Genomic DNA, 23695 nt, shown 5'->3' on the forward strand with positions numbered 1-23695 from the left:
GTGAAACTTCTATAACTGTATCTGGTATTGCAGACAATGGCTAAAACAGGTTGGTCAGGTGGCGGAATAATGAGGCCAGCACGTCTCAGTAGCCAGACTATAGAGAGTGGACAGGCATCTTATACCACTTCTTCCTCCCTCTTATTTATCGTATAAAGTGAGGGGATGGGACGAGCAGAAGCATGCGGGGGCAGGGGGGCAACTAACGCCTCCATCTGACCAACCCCCACAACCCCCCCCCCAAATCCCTCCATTGCTAGGTATCTGCACCATGTCAGCACAAAGGTGCCAATACCCCTTACAGATCAGGGTATCTCATGGCATCGGATCTCCAAAGCCTATCTAGTCAGCCTGCCTGTCCGTTTCTGTCCGCCTCTTAACTTCAAACATATTGGTTACCTTTAAGTATTCAACTATAACCAGCTAAATCTTAATATTTTAACAAGTAGGAAAGGTAGAAGAAAAGGAAATAGGAAAAGTAGAATGGAACATACCTGGGAATTCGCGTCCAGCTCCGCCTCCCCTCCGATCCCCCTCAACAGCACCACAAACGCTAAGAAAGAAAAGACGTGTCTCTTCCCCATTCCCCCATTTGGGTATATGACAAACTGGTATATTGGCACTTAATGCGGGGTTCCCATTTATTTATCTTTAAGGCGTCCCTTCAGGGTTGGGTCAGCTAATTCAAGCAGGGCCACATCTAAGCTAGAGGGTATGTGACCAGGATTGGAGGTATACGTTATCCAGGGCGCCAAGTTGCTGTAAATCGGTCTCGGACCCCTCTACAAGTGGCAATCCACTCCTCTGCCTCTCGGATGTCACCTACCCTGCCACTCCACTCCTCTCTGGATCCAACTTGCGGGCGCTTCCAGAATATGGGAAGTAGCCGCTTTGCTGCATTGAGCAAGTGAGGCAGGACACTTTTCTTGTAGTGACCTGTTGGCATGGGAGGAATGTGTAGCAGGAAGTGAACCGGAGAGAGAGGTATGTCAATGCCCACAATTTCCTTAATTTGGTATTTAATGTCTTCCCAATACGGTTTGACTATAGGGCAGTCCCACCAGATTTGTAAAAGAGTGCCTTTTTGACCGCACCCTCTCCAACATAGGTCTGATACGGTTGGATACACTTTAGCTAGATCTGCTGGTACACGGTACCAGCGCATCAAAATTTTTGTATTTCGTTTCTTGCATCTTAGAGTCTATTGAGCTGGTTCTAGTAAGTTGGTAAAGGGAAGAGAGTTGAGCAGGAGTAAAAACAATTTCTAGGTCTCGTTCCCAGGCCCTAACATATGGGGGCTTTACTACAGGAGAAGCCGAACTGAGCAATTGATACAGTTCAGAGATCATATGTGGAAGCAGTTCTTCTGTTACAAAAAGTTGCTCAAAAGGTGTAAGGGAAGAGATGTCTCTTACTGAGTCTCCCTGTGCTTTGAAAAAATGGTGGAGCTGTCTATAACGCCAAGAGTCCATAGGGAAGCTCCCTGACCGTTGTCTTATGCCCTGTACACACGGTCGGATTTTCCGATGGAAAATGTGTGATAGGACCTTGTTGTCGGAAATTCTGACCGTGTGTAAGCTTCATCACACATTTTCCATCGGATTTTCCGACACACAAAGTTTGAGAGCAGGATATAAAAGTTTCCGACAACAAAATCCGTTGTCGGAAATTCCGATCGTGTGTACACAGATCCGATGGACAAAGTGCCACGCATGCTCAGAATAAATAAAGAGATGAAAGCTATTGACCACTGCCCCGTTTATAGTCCCGACGTACGTGTTTTACGTCACCGCGTTCAGAACGATCGGATTTTCCGACAACTTTGTGTGACAGTGTGTATGCAAGACAAGTTTGAACCAACATCCGTCGGAAAAAATCCTAGGATTTTGTTGTCGGAATGTCCGAACAAAGTCTGACCGTGTGTACGGGGCATAAGAGTTTCCAGAGAAATTAATTTACCATCTTGCATTAGTTTGGTTCTCTTGTATTTATTGATGATGTGACTGCTGACAAAAGCAGCAGGATGACTTCTGAAGGTGTTTCGGGCAATATTATCTGCTCATATTCAGCAAAATGCTTCAGAACTCATTGGACGGCGCTTCACAGTGCAGATGGACAATGACCCGAAGCATACTGCGAAAGCAACCAAAGAGTTTTTTAAGGGAAAGAAGTGGAATGTTATGCAATGGCCAAGTCAATCGCCTGACCTGAATCCGACTGAGCATGCATTTCACTTGCTGAAGACAAAACTGAAGGGAAAATGCCCGAAAAACAGGCAGGAACTGAAGATAGTTGCAGTAGAGGCCTGGCAGAGCATCACCAAGAATGAAACCCAGTGTCTGGTGATGGCTATGCGTTCCACACTTCAGGCTGTAATTGACTGCAAAGGATTTGCAACCAAGTATTAAAAAGTGAAAGTTTGATGGATGATTGTTAATCTGTCCCCTTACTTCTGGGCCCTTAAAAAGTGGGAGGCACATATACAAACGGTTGTACACCATTCACCTGATTTGGATGTAAATACCCTCAAATTAAAGCTGAAAGTCTGCAGTTAAAGCACATCTTGTTTGTTTCATTTCAAATCCATTGTGGTGGTGTATAGAGCCAAAAAGAATTGTGTCAATGTCCCAATATTTATGAACCTGACTGTATGTTTCATCACAGCCCATTGGTTTTAAGGGATTTTAAGCGTAGAGTTACCAAGGATGAGAACCTCTGTCAGGTTATTTATTGCTGTTTGCATTAGAAAGATCTCCTCACTTCCTGTTTGGTCACCAAGACAGGAAGTGAGGTAAAATCTATCCAGCTGGGACATAGGCAGTAAAAAAAAACAGTGGTTCTTCTCCATTCTAACCAAAATACAGAAGTAGCTTTGGCTGGAGTTTTGTTCTGAAGAAATTGTGGTAAAATTAGACAGCAGTTACTAGACAAGAAGCAGTTACCCTGTTCCTTGTAACCCCAGGCATGCAGATACATATATCACATCGTTGGTTGTAAAGAAAAGTTGCTGCTGCAAATCATGAAAACATGCTTGCTAAAACTTTTATAAATATTTGTGAAATATTCTTTTAACTTTGATGTTTTTGCAGAGGTGGTGTCCTGGAACCTGAAGGAACTGTTGAAATAAAATTTAGAAGAAAGGATTTGGTAAAGACAATGCGGAGAGTCGATCCAGTGTACATTCAGCTGGCAGAGAGATTAGGTAGGTGTTTATTAGGTGTTTATTAGTATATACATTTTTAAATTATGGCAAATAAAGCAACCCTTTCCTTTACTAATGTTTACTGAACATGACGCCAAATATAAACTATTTAGCTTATAGACAACAGATTGGTAAACTCTGCTCATATCTACCCCTGGAAACTCAGTTACCCCCTACTCACTGGGCATTGCTGTATGCATCTTGCACAGCATAGGGAGGGTGATGGTAGGTTACATAGTTACATAGTAGGTGAGGTTGAAAAAAGACACTAGTCCATCAAGTCCAACCTATGTGTGTGATTATATGTCAGTATTACATTGTATATCCCTGTATGTTGTGGTCATTCAGATTCTTATCTAATAGTTTTTTGAAACTATCGATGCCCCCCGCTGAGACCACCGCCTGTGGAAGGGAACTCCACATCCTTGCTGCTCTTACAGTAAAGGGCCCTGTCAATCTCAATTCTCACAGCACCCTTTCCCCTGTTAGCCATCGCTGCTCAGCAGGGTAATAGACAATGGTCATTATCCAGAAGGGAACAAATAGAGATGGATATTTGGGCTTGGCTGTTTACTTTTGACAAAAAGTTTGAAATGTGTTGATCTATAACAGCACTAATTATTAAGAACATTTTAAAGAAAAGAAATAGTGCACTTGAAAGAGCTGTTGGAGTGGATTATGAACTCATTAATATAACTATATGCGTAAGAAAAAAAAAAGGTTCACTTAAACACTTACTTAAAAACGAAAGGTCCCACCTCACCCTCCCATGCAGTCCTGTTTATTTACCTCCAGTCAGCCAATCCCCGGGTCCTTATACTGAGGCTGCTGCTGGACCAGGAACTACTTGTCTGTTCCTGAAGCTGCTATACTGTGTGTGTCTGACACTTACAATAGTCTTTTATAAAAAGCCCATCTACTTGTAGACTAAGGCTACTAGAAAAGAGGAACATATTGGCAACAAGAACCAGCTCATCCATCTAATGCCTTTTCCCAGAATCATTCCAGGGAGCACAATCCATGTACTCTTTCACTTTCTTGCACGATACCAAAAGATATAATCCATACAGCCGAGGCTCAAAGGATAAAGCATTTCAACCATATGAGTCTTTGTCAAGTCCATCAAGAGAAGGAACATTTGGAACTCAGGTGCACTAGCCAATATGATGTACACCGACATTAGTGTGATATTGAGTTCACTCAGTGACAAAGGAAGTTAATAACATGGGCTATTTTTACAGTGAACAGCTGTTGTGTAGATGTGTAGATTAGTTAGTTAAAGCAAATAAGGACAGGAAAAAACAGAAAAAATTAAAGAAGAAATGGGTGGACGAAGAAAAAAAAGGGAAAGATACCCTACAGCAGAGTGTTCATTAGACTACCAGAGGGATCACCTCCATGGACATCCAGCACATTTTTCAGCTACTACTGGAATGTTATCTAGTTGACAAATTCCCTACAAATAATTGGCAAATTGGCATCTTCCACAATTTCTGTTTAACACTTTCATAGGACTAAGAAAGCTACCCCCACCCCCAACGCATGAATCATGAATCCAGCCTTTTGGCTGTATACAACCCTGGATTGGTGTTTAAAAGAATGTCTTCTGATAATTGGAAGTACATTCTTTAAATCTAATTCAACTTTTAAAAGGTTGTAGAACATGCCTGACATATGTGTGGACATAGGTAATATTTCCAACATAAAACTGTATACTTCCTGCAACTTTTGTTCCAGGCAACAGATATTGGTATTACTCAGTTTTTCAGGTACCAGTGTTAGGTGTTAATATCAAGTGTCTATTTTTTTTTTTCATGCTCTAGATTTTGAAAACATCTTTTACTTCCCTTGAACTTTAGATTTCCTATAGTATGTTTTCTCACTGCCTAATTATATTTTTGCAGTTTACCTTGTCGTATCTATTAATATATTTAAGTTTGAAGATGTCAAAAAATGGTCAGAGATTTAGGATGAAGGCATCTGTATTTGTATGATAGAAGAAAAGATTTAACGTATGCCAGAGATAGACCTCTTCTATAGGTGATCAAAAATGCTTACCAATTCATCTGTTATCCTACATTGTTCGGCTACTTATTCAGTACAGTTGAATGAAGGTACAATTGTAGAATACAGGGTAATGCCTTTTTTTCAGATTTTTCTTTCTGGCCAATTTAAAATTTGTCAAAGTTGGACTTCTTCTGGATCGCTGCCCTTTGATATTTCACGCACTCCATTTGCCACAAACAAGCCGTGGGGTCGTGGTTCATGCTGACTTCAGCAGAAATAGGGAGAGCTCCATTTATCATAAGCTGCCTGCTGAATTTCTGTCATTAGCCAGGGGTTCACTGCCTCCTTTAACCCCTCAGACTCTATTACCCTAGCAGATTATCTTTATGAAAGTCACTGTGTGAGGCTTTATATCTCTTATATTTATTGTTTATCTGCTAGGTATTTTTTTGTGTTGCAGGGTAGGAGTAGGAAAACACAAAAAAAAAGATATTTACAGACTTCTGTATCAATAAGTTTTTTTATTGCATTTTAAACACGATGCAGATTTGTACAAAAGTACAAAGTCATAAATTGCAAATGTGCAATATAAGTGATGAAATTCTTAGAAATGTGCAATTTCTAGCAAACACATGTGCAGGGTACATTATGTTATGGTATGTTACAATATTACTGATTTACTATTCTGCAGTATAGAATTACTGCTTGACAGAAGTGAATATATTTTATATTTTTGGAATGAAATTTCTCACATTTTAGCTACTAAGGTGGACTGGAATAGAAATGACAAAGTGAATGTTTTGCTCGTATGTTTCGAATGCATTTTTATAGAACAGTAGTACAGTAATTTTAAACTTTTTGGCTCAACATATGAGAATAAGAAAGAATAAAGAAATCTAATATTTGTCTGCCTTACACTTCTTTTTATAGAACATCAGATCAGGACTGCCACTTATCTTTCATGAGTATTATTTTATATGATCATGCTTTATTCTCTGTAACAAAGGCCAAAGTCTTATAAAAGAAAGCACAGGCCTTTAATGCAGACAGTACAAAACTCATCCTTTTTTACAGTCATTGAAACAATCACTTGGTGAAGGTATTCTATGTTCTCCTGGCCCCTGGCTGTCCATTGATTGACAGATATCTCCCTAAGCACAAAAGTCAGGGAGATTTATGCTTTCCTTACATGATTGCTTCTATTCCAGAACTTCTCATGATACTATCCACGATGCTGCTCCATAGCAGAAAAAAGGATGAGACCAACTCAGTCACCTAACAGATCGACAAATCCCCTGCACACTCTTCACTGTGTCTGGTTCCAAACTTTTTGTTGTGAAATATTAACACTTGGCTTGGATAGTACCTTTTTTGGCTAAACATAACAATAAAAAATATAGTTAGATCTAGGCAGATCCGGTATATGTAGGGCCAGCCATAGAGTAGTATCGGAACACCTTTAAATGTATAGGTGGTGCCCTCTAGAACAAATTAGATAATAGACAGTAAAAGAAGTTGAGAAAACCCACTATTATAATATGCAGGGGACAAACCACAATCTCTCCTCAAATATCTTTTATTAACAATCAATATACGAAAATCATGTGCAAACAGGTTAGTGACACAACAAGAATTAAAACTGACAATGGTGTCATTAAAACACGCCTGGGGTCTCCTCCACACCCACACTCAGACCAATGAGTTAACAGACACGCTGTATTACCATGTAATGATTAATGCTAAGGATCAGAAGTGAGATCCTGGAAAAATACCCTGTAATTGCATTAGCCCGAGTGCGGCCATAAAAAGCAGTGGGTAACATCCAGGTTCACTATGTCACCAATAATGGACACAGAAATTATACAGTTAGAACGTCAGATAAATAAATGGTTTCCCACTAGATGTCCTCCGATGGTGTCAGAACAGGGGCAACAAAGAGTGTTTCATATACAGGCCGTGGTAGATCTACAGATACCTAAAGTGCTTGTTTAGTCACCCAATACTGTCAGCTCAAATGATCTAATATACGGAATCACCAAGTGCACTAAGTGGAGACAATAGTATCGGTCAGAGCAGCAGGCCGGTGGCAACCAGCAGGAATGGCAGCATGAAGTCTATATGCAGTCTAGTTGTGGAAAATAAGTACAGCCTGAATGATGTCTGAGCATGCATAAACAATTGTACGGAGCCAGCTTAATAATCACATGCCCGTATCAACTACCATATACAGTGCCTTGCAAAAGTATTCACCCCCTTGGCTTTTTACCTATTTTGTTACATTACAGCCTTTAGTTCAAGGTTTTTTAATCTGAATTATATGTGATGGATCAGAACACAATAGTCTAAGTTGGTGAAGTAAAATTAGAAAAATATATACATAAAACTATTTTTCAGAAATAAAAAACTGATAATTGCCATGTGCGTATGTATTCACCCCCTTTCTTATGAAGCCCATAAAAAGCTCTGGTGCAACCAATTACCTTCAGAAGTCACATAATTAGTGAAATGATGTCCATGTGTGCAATCTAAGTGTCACATGATCTGTCATTACATATACACACCTTTTTGAAAGGCCCCAGAGGCTGCAACACCTAAGGAAGAGGCACCACTAACCAAACCTTGCCATGAAGACCAAGGAACTCTCCAAACAAGTAAGGGACAATGTTGTTGAAAAGTACAAGTCAGGGTTAGGTTATAAAAAAATATCCAAATCTTTGATGATCCCTAGGAGCACTATCAAATCTATCATAACCAAATGGAAAGAACATGGCACAATAGCAAACTTGCCAAGAGACGGCCGCACACCAAAACTCACAGACTGGGCAAGGAGGGCATTAATCAGAGAGGCAGCACAGGGACCTAAGGTAACCCTGGAGGAGCTGCAGAATTCCACAGCAGAGACTGGAGTATCTGTACATAGGACGACAATAAGCCATACGCTCCATAGAGTTGGACTTTATGGCAGAGTGGCCAAAAGAAAGCCATTACTTTCAGCAAAAAACAAAATGGCACGTTTTGAGTTTACGAAAAGGCATGTGGGAGACTCCCAAAATGTATGGAGGAAGGTGCTCTGGTCTGATGAGACTTTGAAATTGAACTTTTTGGCCATCAAAGAAAATGCTATGCCTGGCGCAAACCCAACACATCACATCACCCAAAGAACACCATCCCCACAGTGAAACATGGTGGTGGCAGCATCATGCTGTGGGGATGTTTTTCAGCAGTCGGGACTGGGAAACTGGTCAGAGTTGAGGGAAAGATGGATGGTGCTAAATACGGGGATATTCTTGAGCAAAATCTGTACCACTCTGTGTGTGATTTGAGGCTAGGACGGAGGTTCACCTTCCAGCAGGACAATGACCCCAAACACACGGCTAAAGCAACACTTGAGTGGTTTAAGCGGAAACATGTAAATGTGTTGGAATGGCCTAGTCAAAGCCCAGACCTCAATCCAATAGAAAATCTGTGGTCAGACTTAAAGATTGCTGTTCACAAGCGCAAACCATCCAACTTGAAGAAGCTGGAGCCGTTTTGCAAGGAGGAATAGACAAAAATCCCAGTGGTAAAATGTGGCAAGCTCATAGAGACTTTTCCAAAGTGACTTGGAGCTGTGATAGCCGCAAAAGGTGGCTCTACAAAGTATTGACCTTAGGGGAGTGAATAGTTATGCACATTGACTTTTTATGTTATTTTGTCCTATTTGTTGTTTGCTTCACAATAAAAAAAAAATCATCTTCAAAGTTGTGGGCATGTTCTGTAAACTAAATGATGCAAATCCTCAAACAATCCATGTTAATTCCAGGTTGTGAGGCAACAAAACATGAAAAATGCCAAGGAGGGTGAATACTTTTGCAAGGCACTGTAGGCTACAGGCACAGTCCGGTTAATGATTGTGACAAGTAGCCACGTGCAGTAAATCCCCATGGGAGACACTCAAGTCAAATAGTCTGTCCTCACAGAGGGTACTCACGGGCACCGGTACAGCTGGATGCCAGGGTCAAGGACTTGTCAGGGCTCACTTGAGAAGTGGACTTCCGGCAGATTCTCTGCCATTCAGGGTACGCTGGTGCTCAATAAGCATCACTCAAAGGCTGGCATGATGCTGCTCTGATAGTTGGAATGGTCGTCTCACAGTGCATGATCTAAAAATGAATGGACTATTGGATAGCAAGGGATGGTCATCCTCATGGTGTAGATGAGACCGTGGGTGTGTGTGTGGGGGGGTCATCACACCGAGCACGTGAGCTTGCTCAGGGTAGCGTGACACAACATAGCTTGGTCTTGGGGTCCCTGTATTCAGGATATCCTGTGACATCATCCAGACCAAGACACTCTTAGCTCATAACCCTTTAATGGGTCAGTTTCTATGTGTGAACAAAATAAATTGCATAGCGGCATCTTGTGGCCATTTAGTAAAAACACAACAGATTTTAATATCACAGCCATGCATTCAAAGTTTGCTCAGGTGGTAAAGCAACACACAATCTACCATATCTGGATTCCCAGATGAGCAAAAATGGGATGTATCGAGTATATTTTAACAAAGCCAAATGGATAAAGGACTCTATATCTTTGATCAAAGACAGATTTGTGTTGTCCAAAATTATGGCAGTAAAGCACCAGACAGCAGGAACAAAAAAAATCAACAACAATCGTGGATTTGTCAGAAGGGGGACTAATTTCAAGTGTACCAAAAGTACCACAGGTACCCATAGATATCATGGGGACAGGAAAACCTGTAGATGCAATTCTGTGTTTAACCCCTTAGGGGTTAACATTCCCAGCCGAATATCAACTCATTTTCCCTTTCGAGGAATATTGTGTTAGAATTTACCCTCTTGCTGGACAGCTTTAAGGCATAAAACCCTTTAATCTTAAGACTTCGAGATTGCCCATTGTGGAACTGTGCAAAGTGCTGTGCGATCGGTGTCTCATCATCACATCCCTGTATGCTTGACAAGTGTTCACTGATGCAGACTCTTCAGTGAAACACTAATTGGATGGATGCAGTAGCCACACTAGGTAATATTAAACTATGGTGGCTCATTTGTGAGGGAAAATTGATTGTTAGAAATAATCAGTGCCTGTCCATCTTGAGTGACCTTTCCACCTGATTAATACTTTTTTGTGCTACTGGCCTAGTGGCTTTGAGGGAGATGATTATTATTAAGAAACTTGTATGAATACTTTGGCTTACATCACAACTTGTAATGTTGTACTGTACATTTAGACTACCGTGATCAAGTGGTAATGGCCTAGTACTGTATGTCTACCAAGGAAGTAACATGTCTACCATCACTTCCCCCGTGATTCTTTTTCCTATTTTACATATATTTGGCTAATTGTTTGCTGCTTGCTATGCTATGTTCTTTCAGCTTTTATGTGTTAAAATGTTACATTTTAGGAACTCCAGAACTGAGTCCAGCTGATTGCAAGGAGTTGGAGAACAAACTTAAAGAGAGAGAAGAATTTCTGATCCCTATATACCATCAAGTTGCAGTGCAGTTTGCAGACCTGCATGATACACCAGGCAGAATGCAGGAAAAGGGGGTTATCACAGTAAGCATCAAGTGTAATTATTAATTATAGCCATCACATTAGTCTTCATTGTTGAATTACTTGATAATGATTTATAATTGTCTAAATGCAGGATGTTCTGGAGTGGAAGACGTCAAGGACATTTTTCTACTGGAGGCTCAGAAGGCTCCTTTTAGAAGATGTAGCAAAAAAGAAAATCCATGCAGCAAATCCTGAACTAACTGATGGGCAACTCCAGGCTATGCTTAGACGATGGTTCGTAGAAGTGGAGGGAACTGTCAAGGTAATGCCAACATACTGAACTGACATATTTTTCTGAATAGGGAATTTACTAGCTGATCTTGCATTTCAGTACATCGCCATCAAATGAAAAAATCCAGTAACCCTAACTTAGTTTTACCTGGCCATATTGGGTGGAAGCCCATTCATTTAGCAGTATGTTTTTTGGGCTGTAAAGTAAAGTTGAAGCTTCCAGAAAAAACATACAAATAAACCATGCAGAAAATGTCCCTGGTAAGAAATTGCATAACTTAATATGTATATCAGGACAAAATTGTGAAGAAAAGAAAACCATTTAGTACGTTTCTGCAATATGTGCAAATTTCCCCCAAATTTATGTAGATCCTGGGGATCTGTAGGAAATTGCCTCCTATCAGCTGACCTTGAAACTTTAGAAATGTTACAAGCCTGGTGATGATGTCACAAGGAATAATAAAAGTGGTTTCTCTCAGGAACATGGTAAAAATAAACATGTTCCTTTTAGATTGTGAGAGGGAGGTTTCAGAGTAAATTTGGGTAATGTATGGACTCCACCTTATCGGTTCCACACTTGCAGTAGATATACTCCCAAGGGTGCAAAACAATGAAAGAAATATTTTTTTTGTTTCACTATCACTAGCCATCATTGAAATGGTGCCCGCAGTGGTGCGATCTTACCACTGTGTATACACAGCCAAATAACGCCTCCGAAAACAAATAGTGAAGCAGAATATGAACAATGAAAAACCGTTGCTTGGGCCAGTTGTGCATTTGCTGCTGAAGGACTACTGTCAGTTTCTCTGAGCAGAGAACCAGAGCTCTAGCAGACCGTAAAACTGGCTACTTCAGGCTTATGGTACAGAGTTGACTGGGCCAAAGTAACAAAGTGCTCTGCTCTATTTTTGAAGCAACGGTGATTTATAAAAGCAAATTCAGCAGTGTCATCCATGATGAATCAACAGCTTTGTCCTCCTGCAGGATAGTCATGGTTGAGACTTTTTTTTTTTTCTCTCCTTAAAACTCACCTATCAAAACTGCTCCTTAGTCTCCAGTTGCTAAAGATATTTTATATGGGCTTTTTGTTTACAAGCATATAAATTGTTTATTTAAATAATCAATATAATTATACAAAATTGCAATTTGCTAAAATCGTATTTTTTAGATGATGTGATGCATAGCGACTTTCCTGCACTTCTCAAATGATACTAGGTCTCCTATTTTTTTTCTGTCTGCACTTGGCAGTCCTATAGAGCCTGTCATTATGCATGGTTCCCATATGAAGACATAGCTGCTAGGCATACCCTTTTCATCGCTGTAGCTTTTAAACATTGAAATATCCACCTCTACCTTATTGTAAAAGATCTAGGTGTTTAGTGTTGAACCCAACTTTTGTGTGTTTGGCATATAGATGACTATGTCCAGCATTTTGGTCAATTGACATCTCAGTTTATACAATTTAATTCTAATTAGCAGTGAGATTTGTTTACGCTTTGTATGTGTCATACATATCTTCACATTCAATTAAAATGAAAAGAATGTTATTCTGCCACAATAAGTGGCATGTCTGTTAGCACCTTTACTTTGAGGATCTGCATTTTTTTTCTTTAATAAATTACCCTTTGTGACTAGGTATTGTATGTGTACGACCCCTATTTATTGTTGCTCATACACCTTGTTCCTCAAATGTAAAAAATCTTCCTGTTAAATGAAAGCCACTCACAATGGTCAATCTCAAACTAGCTGCTAGGCTTTTGCATCTATCAATGATAGATGTGGCTGGAAAGAGGAGGTGGGGGGGGGGGGCAGACATGGCTGAGAGGGAATACATGAGCATTTATAGGCGATGCTTGCATGTGTTTAGGAGCTTGTGCCTTGTAAGCTAATACATTACACCAATCAAGGCAAGTTATCTTAAGCTACAATTAATCTGCTCCCTGGCATATGTTGATAGGAAAGCATCATGCTGTTTCTTAATTAAAAGCAAACGGATTAAAAATGATTAATAACAGTATTAAATATTCACCCAAACTAAAAGCTTTGGGATTCCTAGTTAAATCTTGTTTTGTGCAGAATTTTTGCAGCAAGCATATTTTTCCAAATATTTTCTCTTTGTTTTTTTACAATCTGCTCATTCTAACTGCTTTAACATAAGATTTATATTTTTGCATTATTGCATGCTCTGTTACCACACAGATAAGGGGAGATTCACCCGATTTTTTGGTATTGAAGTATTTACCCATTTATCTATTTTCATGACATTCAGTGATAATGCATATTTTTAACTTTACATGAATAATTTACAATAAATCTAAATCTTCAATAACATGCTGTTTCCACACAAAAAAAAAATCTTTCATTATTGATACTGAATGTTGACCTGGATCTAGGTAAATAGGCCTTTCAGGACAATATGACTAAAGCATTAATTTGCATCTAAAAACTGACCCTGGCCTCTTTAACATTAATTCAATTGTTTAATTTACTTTTAATGAATATTTGAAATAACTCCTGACAATGGTGTTTGTGTATATGTGTGTGTGTATACATGTATGTATGTGTGTGTATATATATATATATATATATATATATTCCAGCAATCACCACTGTGATCTATCAAACATTTTGGAGAGGGACTAAACTTGTTGTGCTATGTGTAAATATCCAAAATGTATTAGGCCTTTTTTTGCGATTGACGGGCAGTAAAACCCCGCAGTTGAGACACATTTTACTGCCCCTCAACTGCCTCCCCCTTTTGCTGCTGAGGCAGTGGCTGGGGGTGTACACATGCCACAGCCTCAATGCTTTGCAGGAATGTGATTGGAGCCACACTGCAACCGCGCATAGTTGTCCAGTATTTAGGTGGTTAAAACAGGCAGTGAGGAGATAATATGACCCGTCTATTATTGTCTGAAGAGCAATCCGATCTGAATGCTATTTATGTTTCAAACAGTAAAGCAAATGTAAATTAACCCTTTAAGGTTCAGTTACTAAAGGAGTAGCGGCTGTGAGTGATAGTAAATAAGATGAACCTGTGTTCACTTTCAATACCTAATTTTCTGCACGGGGGGGGGACCTGAATTCCTAGGCTTAAAGTTACTATAGGTAAATGTCAAAAATGTAAATGTCTAAATACACTGATAAAATACATATTGAAGAGATACTTTACCTGCCAAAATATTTACATTGCAGCACACCTGAATGCAGGGGTGTTACTAAGTCTACAAAAGATCTGGGGCTAGAGCCCATGGCAGCGAAGTAAAGAAAGTCATACGCTTGCGCGGGCACATGCATGTATATAATATATATGTGTGTGTGTGTATGTATGTGTGTGTGTATTATATATATTTATATGTGTAAAATATCGTTACATATCTGAGTGCAGATCCCCCCTTACATTAGGGTCCCCAGAGAGCCTCCCTCTTGCATCAGGGTCCCCAGAGAGCCTCACATTACATCAGGGTCCCCAGAGAGCCCCTTCCTTACATCAGGGTCCCCAGAGAGCCCCCCTCCTTACATCAGGGTCCCCAGAGAGCCCCCCTCCTTACATCAGGGTTCCCAGAGAACCCCCCCTTTGATCAGGGACCCCAGAGAGCCCCCCCCCCCCTTTGATCAGGGACCCCAGAGAGCCCCCCTTTGATCAGGGACCTCAGAGACCCCCCTTTGATCAGGATCCCCAGAGAGCCTCCCCTTACATGAGGGTCCCCAGAGAGCCTCCCCTTACATGAGGGTCCCCAGAGAGCCTCCCCTTACATGAGGGTCCCCAGAGAGCCTCCCCTTACATGAGGGTCCCCAGAGAGCCTCCCCTTACATGAGGGTCCCCAAAGAGCCTCCCCTTACATGAGGGTCCCCAGAGAGCCTCCCCTTACATCAGGTTCCCCAGAGAGCCTCCCCTTACAACAGGTTCCCCAGAGAGCCCCCCCTTACATCAGGTTCCCCAGAGAGCCTCCCTTTACATCAGGGTCCCCAGAGAGCCCCCCTTATATCAGGATCCCCAGAGAGCCCCCCCTTTGATGAGGGATCCCAGACAGCCTTCCCTTACATCGGAGTCCCCAGAGAGCACCCCTTCCTTACATGAGGGTCCCCAGAGAGCCCCTTCCTTACATGAGGGTCCCCAGAGAGCCTCCCATTACATGAGGGTCCCCAGAAAACCTCCCCTTACATGAGGGTCCCCAGAGAGCCCCCCCCTTACATCAGGTTCCCCAGGGAGCCTCTCCTTACATCGGGTCCCCAGAGAGCCTTTCCTTACATCAGGTTACATCAGGTTCCCCAGAGAGACCCCCCTTTACATCAGGGTCCCCAGAGAGCCTCCCCTTACATCAGGGTTCCCAGAGAGCCTCCCCTTACATCAGGGTTCCCAGAAAACCTCTCCTTACATGAGGGTCCCCAGAGAGCATCCCCTTACATCAGGTTCCCCAGAGAACCCCTTCCCTTCCATCAGGGTCCCCAGGGAGCCCCCACCCTTATATCAGGGTCCTCAGAGAGGCCCCCCTTGTCTGCAGCAATTATATAATAAAAAAAGTTTGCTCAGCTGGGGGCCAGGGGAAGCAACATGACTAGTTATTGTTATCAGGCACAAATTCTTATCTATATTCAGCAATTCCGACAATGTAATCAGAGCCCTGACGTCCACTTCTATACCGTTAGCACAAGGATTACTCCGCCTGAGCCCGAAAATCATCAAATAGTCCCGGCAGAGTAATCTTTGTTCTGCGGTTCCCGACAATTACATTGCCGGGCAGATTGGTATAGACGTGACGTCGGGACAATGATTAAATTGTTGGAACTCCTGAATGTAGATAAGAACTTGTGCCCAATAATATTAACTAGTCATGTTCCTCCCCTGGCCACCAGTTGAGCAGATGAAGCCCATAGCCAATCCTAGGTAAGAGACTCGAGGCTATGGGCCCCAGATTCGGGGCTATAGCCCCAGTAGCTGCCCCCTAGCGATGCCACTGCCTGAATGACTTGTTCTGCTTCTCAGTCTCTGAGCTGTGCTGTAAAGTAGGTAGCAAGAGACTGAAAAAGTCAAATTCAGTTACTTGCATCTAAAAAAAAATACTATTTAATTTTTTACTATTTAATACTATTTAATGATGTATTATTGATTACATTATCTGTATTACCTTTGATATTTAAACCTGTCTAGAGTTAAAATGTAAAGTTTAATCACTACTGCTCCAGAGCAATTATTTCATTTTTTGCACATATGTACAAATCTGCATTTTTGGCCATAAAATTAAAAACCCCTGACCATGCAATTTTTTGTGCTGCAATATATTTGCTCAACTGTTTATCAAATGCATATTTTCAGGAAAACTAACAATAATTTTAGAGCACACAAACACAATATAATACCCAATTTTTGGTAAAGTATAGAAGATGGGGTTTTATCGAGTAAATAGATACCAAACATGCCAAGTCTTACAATTTTGTGCGCCTGTGGTATAACGAAAAACAGTGGTACACAAACATCTCTATAGGTGACACTTTAAAGGCCTTTACAACTCATCATTTTAAAATTGAATCGTAAGCTCTGGCTCTGGAATTATTGCTCTTACTCTGACGTTCACGGTGCACCTGTGTTTGCATTTGTGGGTGTGTGCAGGGCAACAGGGAATATATTAAATTTTTGGGGAGGTTTTAATAAATCACAAGGGGTTAACAGACTCCCATGTAATTGCATTGGGCAGGTGACAGGTGCTCTTCATGAGGTCATTGGGGGTCTGTTAGACCCCTATGTCTCCCCTGCCCTCCAAAGCATCCAACTGAGCACAGATCGGCTTGTTAGATGCTTCCCTGTCTATCAGCCAGAGAATGACTACCCTGAAACCAAAGTGACAAAATCATCATCGCTTCCAGCTTCATTCAATGCAGAAGAGATCAGGGAATGAATGTTCCTCAGTCTCCAACTGCTTAACTTCCTGAAGATGCTGGATGTAGTCCTGGGCTCCCCAGTAAGAGCGGGATAGCTGGAGAACCACATGGGGGGAAGGGATCCACGTCTCCCACAATATGAAAGTGATTACCGATGGGAGCCAACAGAAGGAAAATGGCTACAAGTTGATGGCTGCTACTGCAGCTATAAGCTTGTGCTTAACCACTTCCCGCCCAGCCTATAGCAAAATGACGGTTCGGTTATCCTGACTGTATGTCATATGACGTCTTTTAGGATGACAGCCAACACACGCACGTGGGGGCGTGCAGCGAGGTGATCGGTGGTGCCGTGTGTCAGTCATTTATTTATTTATCATTATCATCATTTAGTCATTAATTATCAGCACAGCCGCAGCCTCCCAATAGAATCCCTTTAGCAATACACACCAAACTGAGCATGTGCAGAGTGCCCCCAAGGCTCTGTTCTATCAAAAGATGGATTGGGGACAATGTAAGAAGGGGAGGATCAGAGAAGACAGGATCAAACAGCCTCTTTACACAATGCAGAGAATTAAACCCTTAAGTTCCAAAGTGATTTTAACAAGTATGCTTTACAGCATATACAAATCGATATTATTGTTGTGGGTTTAGTAACACTCTCTGGACGTACAGTGTACATCCAAAGACCTGAAGTAGTTAAATAAGAGTGCACAATGAAAACATGAATGTGTGAGGGCTGTAACCTCATCCCCTTAAAGAGGAACTGCAGTTTGTTTACATGATTTGTAATAAAAACATCTTTGCCATTCTGAAGCTTCCCTCCAACCACTTTGCATATTATTTTATATATACTGCGATTCTGTACTTTCCGAATATGCTGCAGACATCTCACTCCACTAAGTCTGGCTGCATCCATTTTAGATGTGGGCAGCTATAGCTGTTGCCTGTTCACTCCCTGGATTTACATAAAGACACACCTCCAGATCTGCAGCTCTCATTGGCCTTCTTATGACTCATCCCCCACCCTTCCCAGCAAACTCTTACAAAAGTGAGAGAGAGAGCTGTGCATGATGTCATAAGCCTAGGCTTTTTACCAGACAAGAAACAGGAAGTGGGCTGTATAAGGTATTTACTGTCAGAAAAAAACATTTTTACTATCCAAAGTTAAAACAACAAGGGAAGAGGATTTAATAGATGGAAAGTTGAAAAAATGACTGAAGATCCGCTTTAAAGCTATGGTCCGCTTACAAGCTATGTAGAAAACTGTGTAGTAGCATTGTGTTTCAGGCAGTTATTATAAATGATTATGAGATTGTGGGAAGCATCCCAATTGAAATGTATGCATGTCTTTCCTTCCTCTGAAACTGTGATTGAATAACTAGATTTAGGTGCACTAGGATGTTATATACTTAGTGTATCTATGGTCAAAATGTAAAAATCTTATACAGTCAGGTCCATAAATATTGGGACATCGACACAATTCTAATCTTTTTGGCTCTATACACCACCGCTATTGATTTGAAATGAAACAAACAAGATGTGCTTTAACTGCAGACTTTCAGCTTTAAGGCTTTGAGGGTATTTACATCCAAATCAGGTGGACGGTGTAGGAATTACAACAGTTTGTATATGTGCCTCCCACTTTTTAAGGGACCAAAAGTAATGGGACATATTAACAATCATCCATCAAACTTTTACTTTTTAATACTTGGTTGCAAATCTTTTGCAGTAAAATACAGCCTGAAGTCTGGAACGCATAGACATCACCAGACGCTGGGTTTCATCCCTGGTGATGCTCTGCCAGGCCTCTACTACAACTGTCTTCAGTTCCTGCTTGCTCTTGGGGCATTTTCCCTTCAGTTTTGTCTACAGCAAGTGAAATGCATGCTCAATCGGATTCAGGTCAGGTGATTGACTAGGCCATTGCATAACATTCCACTTCTTTCCCTTAAAAAACTCTTTGGTTGCTTTCGCAGTATGCTTCGGGTCATTGTCCATCTGCACTGTGAAGCGCCGTCCAATGAGCACTGAACTGAAGCATTTTGCTGAATATGAGCAGATAATATTGCCCGAAACACTTCAGAATTCAACCTGCTGCTTTTGTCAGCAGTCACATCATCAATAAATACAAGAGAACCAGTTTCATTGGCAGCCATACATGCCCACGCCATGATACTACCACCACCATGCTTCACTGATGAGGTGGTATGCTTTGGATCATGAGCAGTTCCTTTCCTTCGCCATACTCTTCTCTTCCCATCACTCTGGTACAAGTTGATCTTGGTCTCATCTGTCCACAGGATGTTGTTCCAGAACTGTGAAGGCTTTTTTAGATGTTGTTTGGCAAACTCTAATCTGGCCTTCCTGTTTTTGAGGCTCACCAATGGTTTACGTTTTGTGGTGAACCCTCTGTATTCACTCTGGCAAAGTCTTCTCTTGATTGTTGACTTTGACACACATACACCTACCTCCTGGAGAGTGTTCTTGATCTGGCCAACTGTTGTGAAGGGTGTTTTCTACACCAGGGAAAGAATTCTTCGGTCATCCACCACAGTTGTTTTCCGTGATCTTCTGGGTCTTTTGGTGTTGCTGAGCTCACCGGTGCGTTTTTTTTTTATGAGGATGTTCCAAACAGTTGATTTGGCCACACCTAATGTTTTTGCTATCTCTCTGATGGGTTTGTTTTGTTTTTTCAGCCTAATGATGGCTTGCTTCACTGATAGTGAAAGCTCTTTGGATCTCATATTGAGAGTTGACAGCAACGGATTCCAAATGCAAATAGCACACTTGAAATGAACTCTGGACCTTTTATCTGCTCCTTGTAAATGGGATAATGAGGGAATAACACACACCTGGCCATGGAACAGCTGAGCAGCTAATTGTCCAATTACTTTTGGTCCCTTTAAAAAGTGGGAGGCACATATACAAACTGTTGTAATTCCTACCCCGTTCACCTGATTTGGATGTAAATACCCTCAAATTAAAGCTGAAAGTCTGCAGTTAAAGCACATCTTGTTTGCTTCATTTCAAATCCATTGTGGTGGTGTATAGAACCAAAAAGATTAGAATTGTGTCGATGTCCCAATATTTATGGACCTGACTGTATTTATTCAATTATTTCTAGCCTACTCCTATTACTCCTAACAATTTTGAAGTTTGCAAACTTACTTTGTGAAGATCCCCACACATTTACATCCTTGACTTCTGTGACATGTATTTTCTACGCCTTGTGAGTTACACATTTCACAGAGCCTTCTGAACTACAGAAGTGCTGAGAGGAGGAGTTTTAGGAGGCGGAGCCAGTACAGAAATCAATGCTTGAAGGCAGCAAGGTACCATGGGATATGTAGTCCTTAGAAATCAAAAGTAAATAGCAGGGAAGAAGCTGCAAAGCATACAGGGAATTCAGGAAGTTGTGGAAAGAGATGACAAGCAGACAGGCAGAACTCACATACAGGAAAGGAGATTTTTCATGTAAGCTTATATTGGATTGTCAAAAAATATTGTTTGTATTGCTATCACCATGCTGATGCTAAAAGAAAAAGTGCTGTGAACATAGATCTCCTATAAGTAAGGTGCATTTGTCATCTGCAGCAAACCAGTAAATATTAGACTTAATAAGTGTATTGCTTAGCTTACTGGGCTAATATGACATTTGGACAGATTGTGAGAGCTATGAATCTTAAGCACATTTTTTAACCTTCACTCAATCCACAGTCTGTATGGCTTTATTGTGTTAGATATTTTCAAAGCTCTGATCTTGACAAAAAAACAACTCTTTTTAGCTGTAATAGTTATGATATAGTGACAGCACTAGTATTTGTTAATAAGTTCGGAAATGGATACCTTATTTTCTACACTACCTTTGAAGAATATAGAACTTCAAATCACTTTACAGACATAGTGAACTAGGTTGTGTTTGTTGCTAAAGCTACATGATCAGGTCAGCAGGGTAACTTACATAGGACAAAATTTCTGCTAGCTGACCACCAGTGTTTTGTATACTAATAAAGAAAGGTCTCAACAGAATTTCTGTTTTTTTCAGAACAAGCACTGACAACCTCTCCAAATCTCAGGTTCTCATTTACAGTCCCCCCAACCCCTCTGAAGAGTTATATACTAAAATCATTCCCTTAATCACCTCAATGCCAGCATATTGCACCCCCTTCCTTTCCAGACCATATTCAGTTTTTAGTGCTATGTTTGACTGACAGTTACTTGGTCATGCAACAGTTTATCAAAATAGATTTTTTTGAGATAGCTAGAGCTTTCTTTTGTTGGTACTTAATAACCAAAGGGTATTTTATTGTTTACTATATAAAGGGAAAAAAACCAACCAAAAAACTTTTTATCATATTTTATTTAACCGCTTAAGGACCGCCCCATGTACAAATACTGCGGCAGGGCAGCCCTTAAGCGCAAAATCACATACCTGTACACGATCTTCTTCGACTGTGGGGCGCGTGCAGCCAGATCCCCGCTGTAATTGGACACAGCAGGAGCCAATCAGCGGGTTGGCGATCGTTCGTAGAGAGGCAGAACAGCGGTCTGCCTATGTAAACAAAGCAGGTCGCAATTCTGCCAGAGAGGAAAATTAGTTCTAAGCAGAAGCACTGATCTGTTTTCCTTTAGTCAAAGCACTCCCCCTACAGTTAGAAAGCACTCATAGGGAACACATTTAACCCTTTGATTGCCCCTGATGTTAACCCCTTCCCTGCCAGTGTCATTTATACAGTAACAGTGCATTTCTTTTTTAGCACTGATCACTGTATTGTGTCACTGGCCCCCAAAAAGTGTCACTTGCTGTCAGATTTGTCCGCCACAATCCCGCTAAAAATTGCTGATCGCCGCCATTACTAGTAAAAAATATAACAAAAAAAAAAAGTCCCTAAATCTATCCCATAGTTTTGTATACGCTATAACTTTTGCGCAAACCAATCAATATACGCCTATTGGGATTTTTTTTTTACCAAAAATATGTAGCGGAATACATATTGGCCTAAATTTATGAAGAAATTAGATTTTTTTTTAACTTTTTTATTTGACAGATTTTATAGCAGAAAGTAAAAAATATTGTTTTGTTTTGTTTTTTTCAAAATTGTCAGTCTTTTTTTGTTTATGGGGCCAAAAAAAAAAAAACTGCAGAGGTGATCAAATACCACCAATTTGTTGGAAAAAAAGGACATCAATTTTATTTGGGTACAGTATTGCACGATCTTGCAATTGTCAGTTAAAGCAACGCGCAGTGCCTTATCGCAAAAAATGGCCTGGTCAGGAAGGGGGTATAACCTTCCGCAGCTGATGTGGTTAAAGTGAATTTATATATTTTAACACCATTAAGACAAACCGCCACATAGGATGCAGAACAAAAACAAGAAAAGGGTATGTATAGTACATAGTAGTATTTAAAAAAAAATGGTAAACATCATATGAGGACCTAAAAAGAAGAAAACATATGTTCCATCCATTGGGACCATATAGCATTAAATATATGCATAGAATTTCTCAGATAATAGGTATGTTTTTTATTAAAAAAAAAAATATCTATTTAGTTGCATTATCCACTCAGAAAGAGTTAATGGGTGAGCCAAGGTACATTTAAAGTGCTTGTAAAGGCTCAAGGATTTTTACCTTCATGCATTCTATGCATGAAGGTAAAAAAAACCTTCTGTGTGCAGCAGCTTCCGCAGCCCCCCTAATACTTACCAGTGGCTCTCCTGGGTCCTCCTCATTGGCTAAGACATCAGCGGGAGAAGGTAAGTATGACATGTGTTATTTATAAAATAAATATGCTTTTAATATCACTTTAAATGCAATCTGCCTACGAGCTATAAATAAAGCTTTAGAGATGGTAAACAATAAGTCATGATCCATAGAAAATAAATCAATATGGCCTAACTGGCCTGTAAGGGGTTCCACGAAGATATTAGTCCCTCGTAAGCCATTCAGTGTACCTACAACCTCAGCGAAGTATCTTTCCAACTTGGGACGTCGCCACATAAGGTGGACAAGGGATTCTGAAGAATGACCACACCTATTACAGGATGGGTTATCTCTCACCCCTACTGTATTTAAAAATGTAGGAGTTCTATATACCCTATATAGAATATATGCTTGAGTCAATCTATAAGAGGGGGAGAGAGAGAAACTGCACTGATTGTAATATATCCTCTCAAATATCATTTGAAATACTACCTATATTCCTCTACCATTCTATTCTGCAAATTAATGGGAAGATCAGTAAGAGGTGGTCTAATGATGCCAAATATGTGGTTGAAATCAAACCCTTCGTTGACGATGCCCGTAGAATATTGTCAATTATATGCATATGATAGAAAGAGACAAAAGCCAAATTAGGTTGCGCTTGTATTGCATGCCGCAGTTTTGGAAACTGCTTTAACCACTTAAAATTAAGTTCAAATTCCTCAGTCAGCTGTTCAAAAGGCTTCAGGGACCCATTTTGATTTAGATGGAAGTGTGGATTCCAGCTTTTTCCCATCTCTGAAAGCCCTGTAGCTTACAAATTTCTGGAAGCAGGCTCCTAACAGTTGCTTTGCAGCATCCTATATTTTTCTTATCAAAAGAGGGGTAAACTGAGAAGATTGTGACCTGTTACCAATAGGTGTTTCACGTACCTGAAGGTGAGTGCCTTCCTTGAAATAAAAAATATGTAACCTAAAGGAAGAAGTGGAACAGTTAACACAGTCCCACCCAACTAAATGCTGCAATTAGGCAGCAATAAAATTAACCCGGGGATTAGGTACCGCTAAACCTCCTGCACTTTTCGAGTATTGCAATAACTCCAGTTTAATCCTG

The 23695-nt window shown here is 40.7% G+C and overlaps 1 protein-coding gene across 2 annotated transcripts in view; it reads left to right on the plus strand.

Annotated features, from left to right (window-relative positions):
* The window catches only part of ACACA (acetyl-CoA carboxylase alpha), a 571750-nt gene that overhangs the window by 510181 nt on the left and 37874 nt on the right, over positions 1 to 23695 (plus strand). For both annotated transcript variants that reach the window (XM_073616063.1, XM_073616061.1), the window contains exons 51-53: positions 3090 to 3202; positions 10614 to 10768; positions 10860 to 11030. In XM_073616063.1, coding sequence (XP_073472164.1) covers positions 3090 to 3202; positions 10614 to 10768; positions 10860 to 11030 — 439 coding nt within the window. The remainder of the gene's footprint in view (positions 1 to 3089; positions 3203 to 10613; positions 10769 to 10859; positions 11031 to 23695) is intronic.

Source organism: Aquarana catesbeiana, linkage group LG02, assembly GCF_042186555.1.
Source record: "Aquarana catesbeiana isolate 2022-GZ linkage group LG02, ASM4218655v1, whole genome shotgun sequence".
NCBI classification, from domain to species: Eukaryota; Metazoa; Chordata; class Amphibia; order Anura; family Ranidae; genus Aquarana; species Aquarana catesbeiana.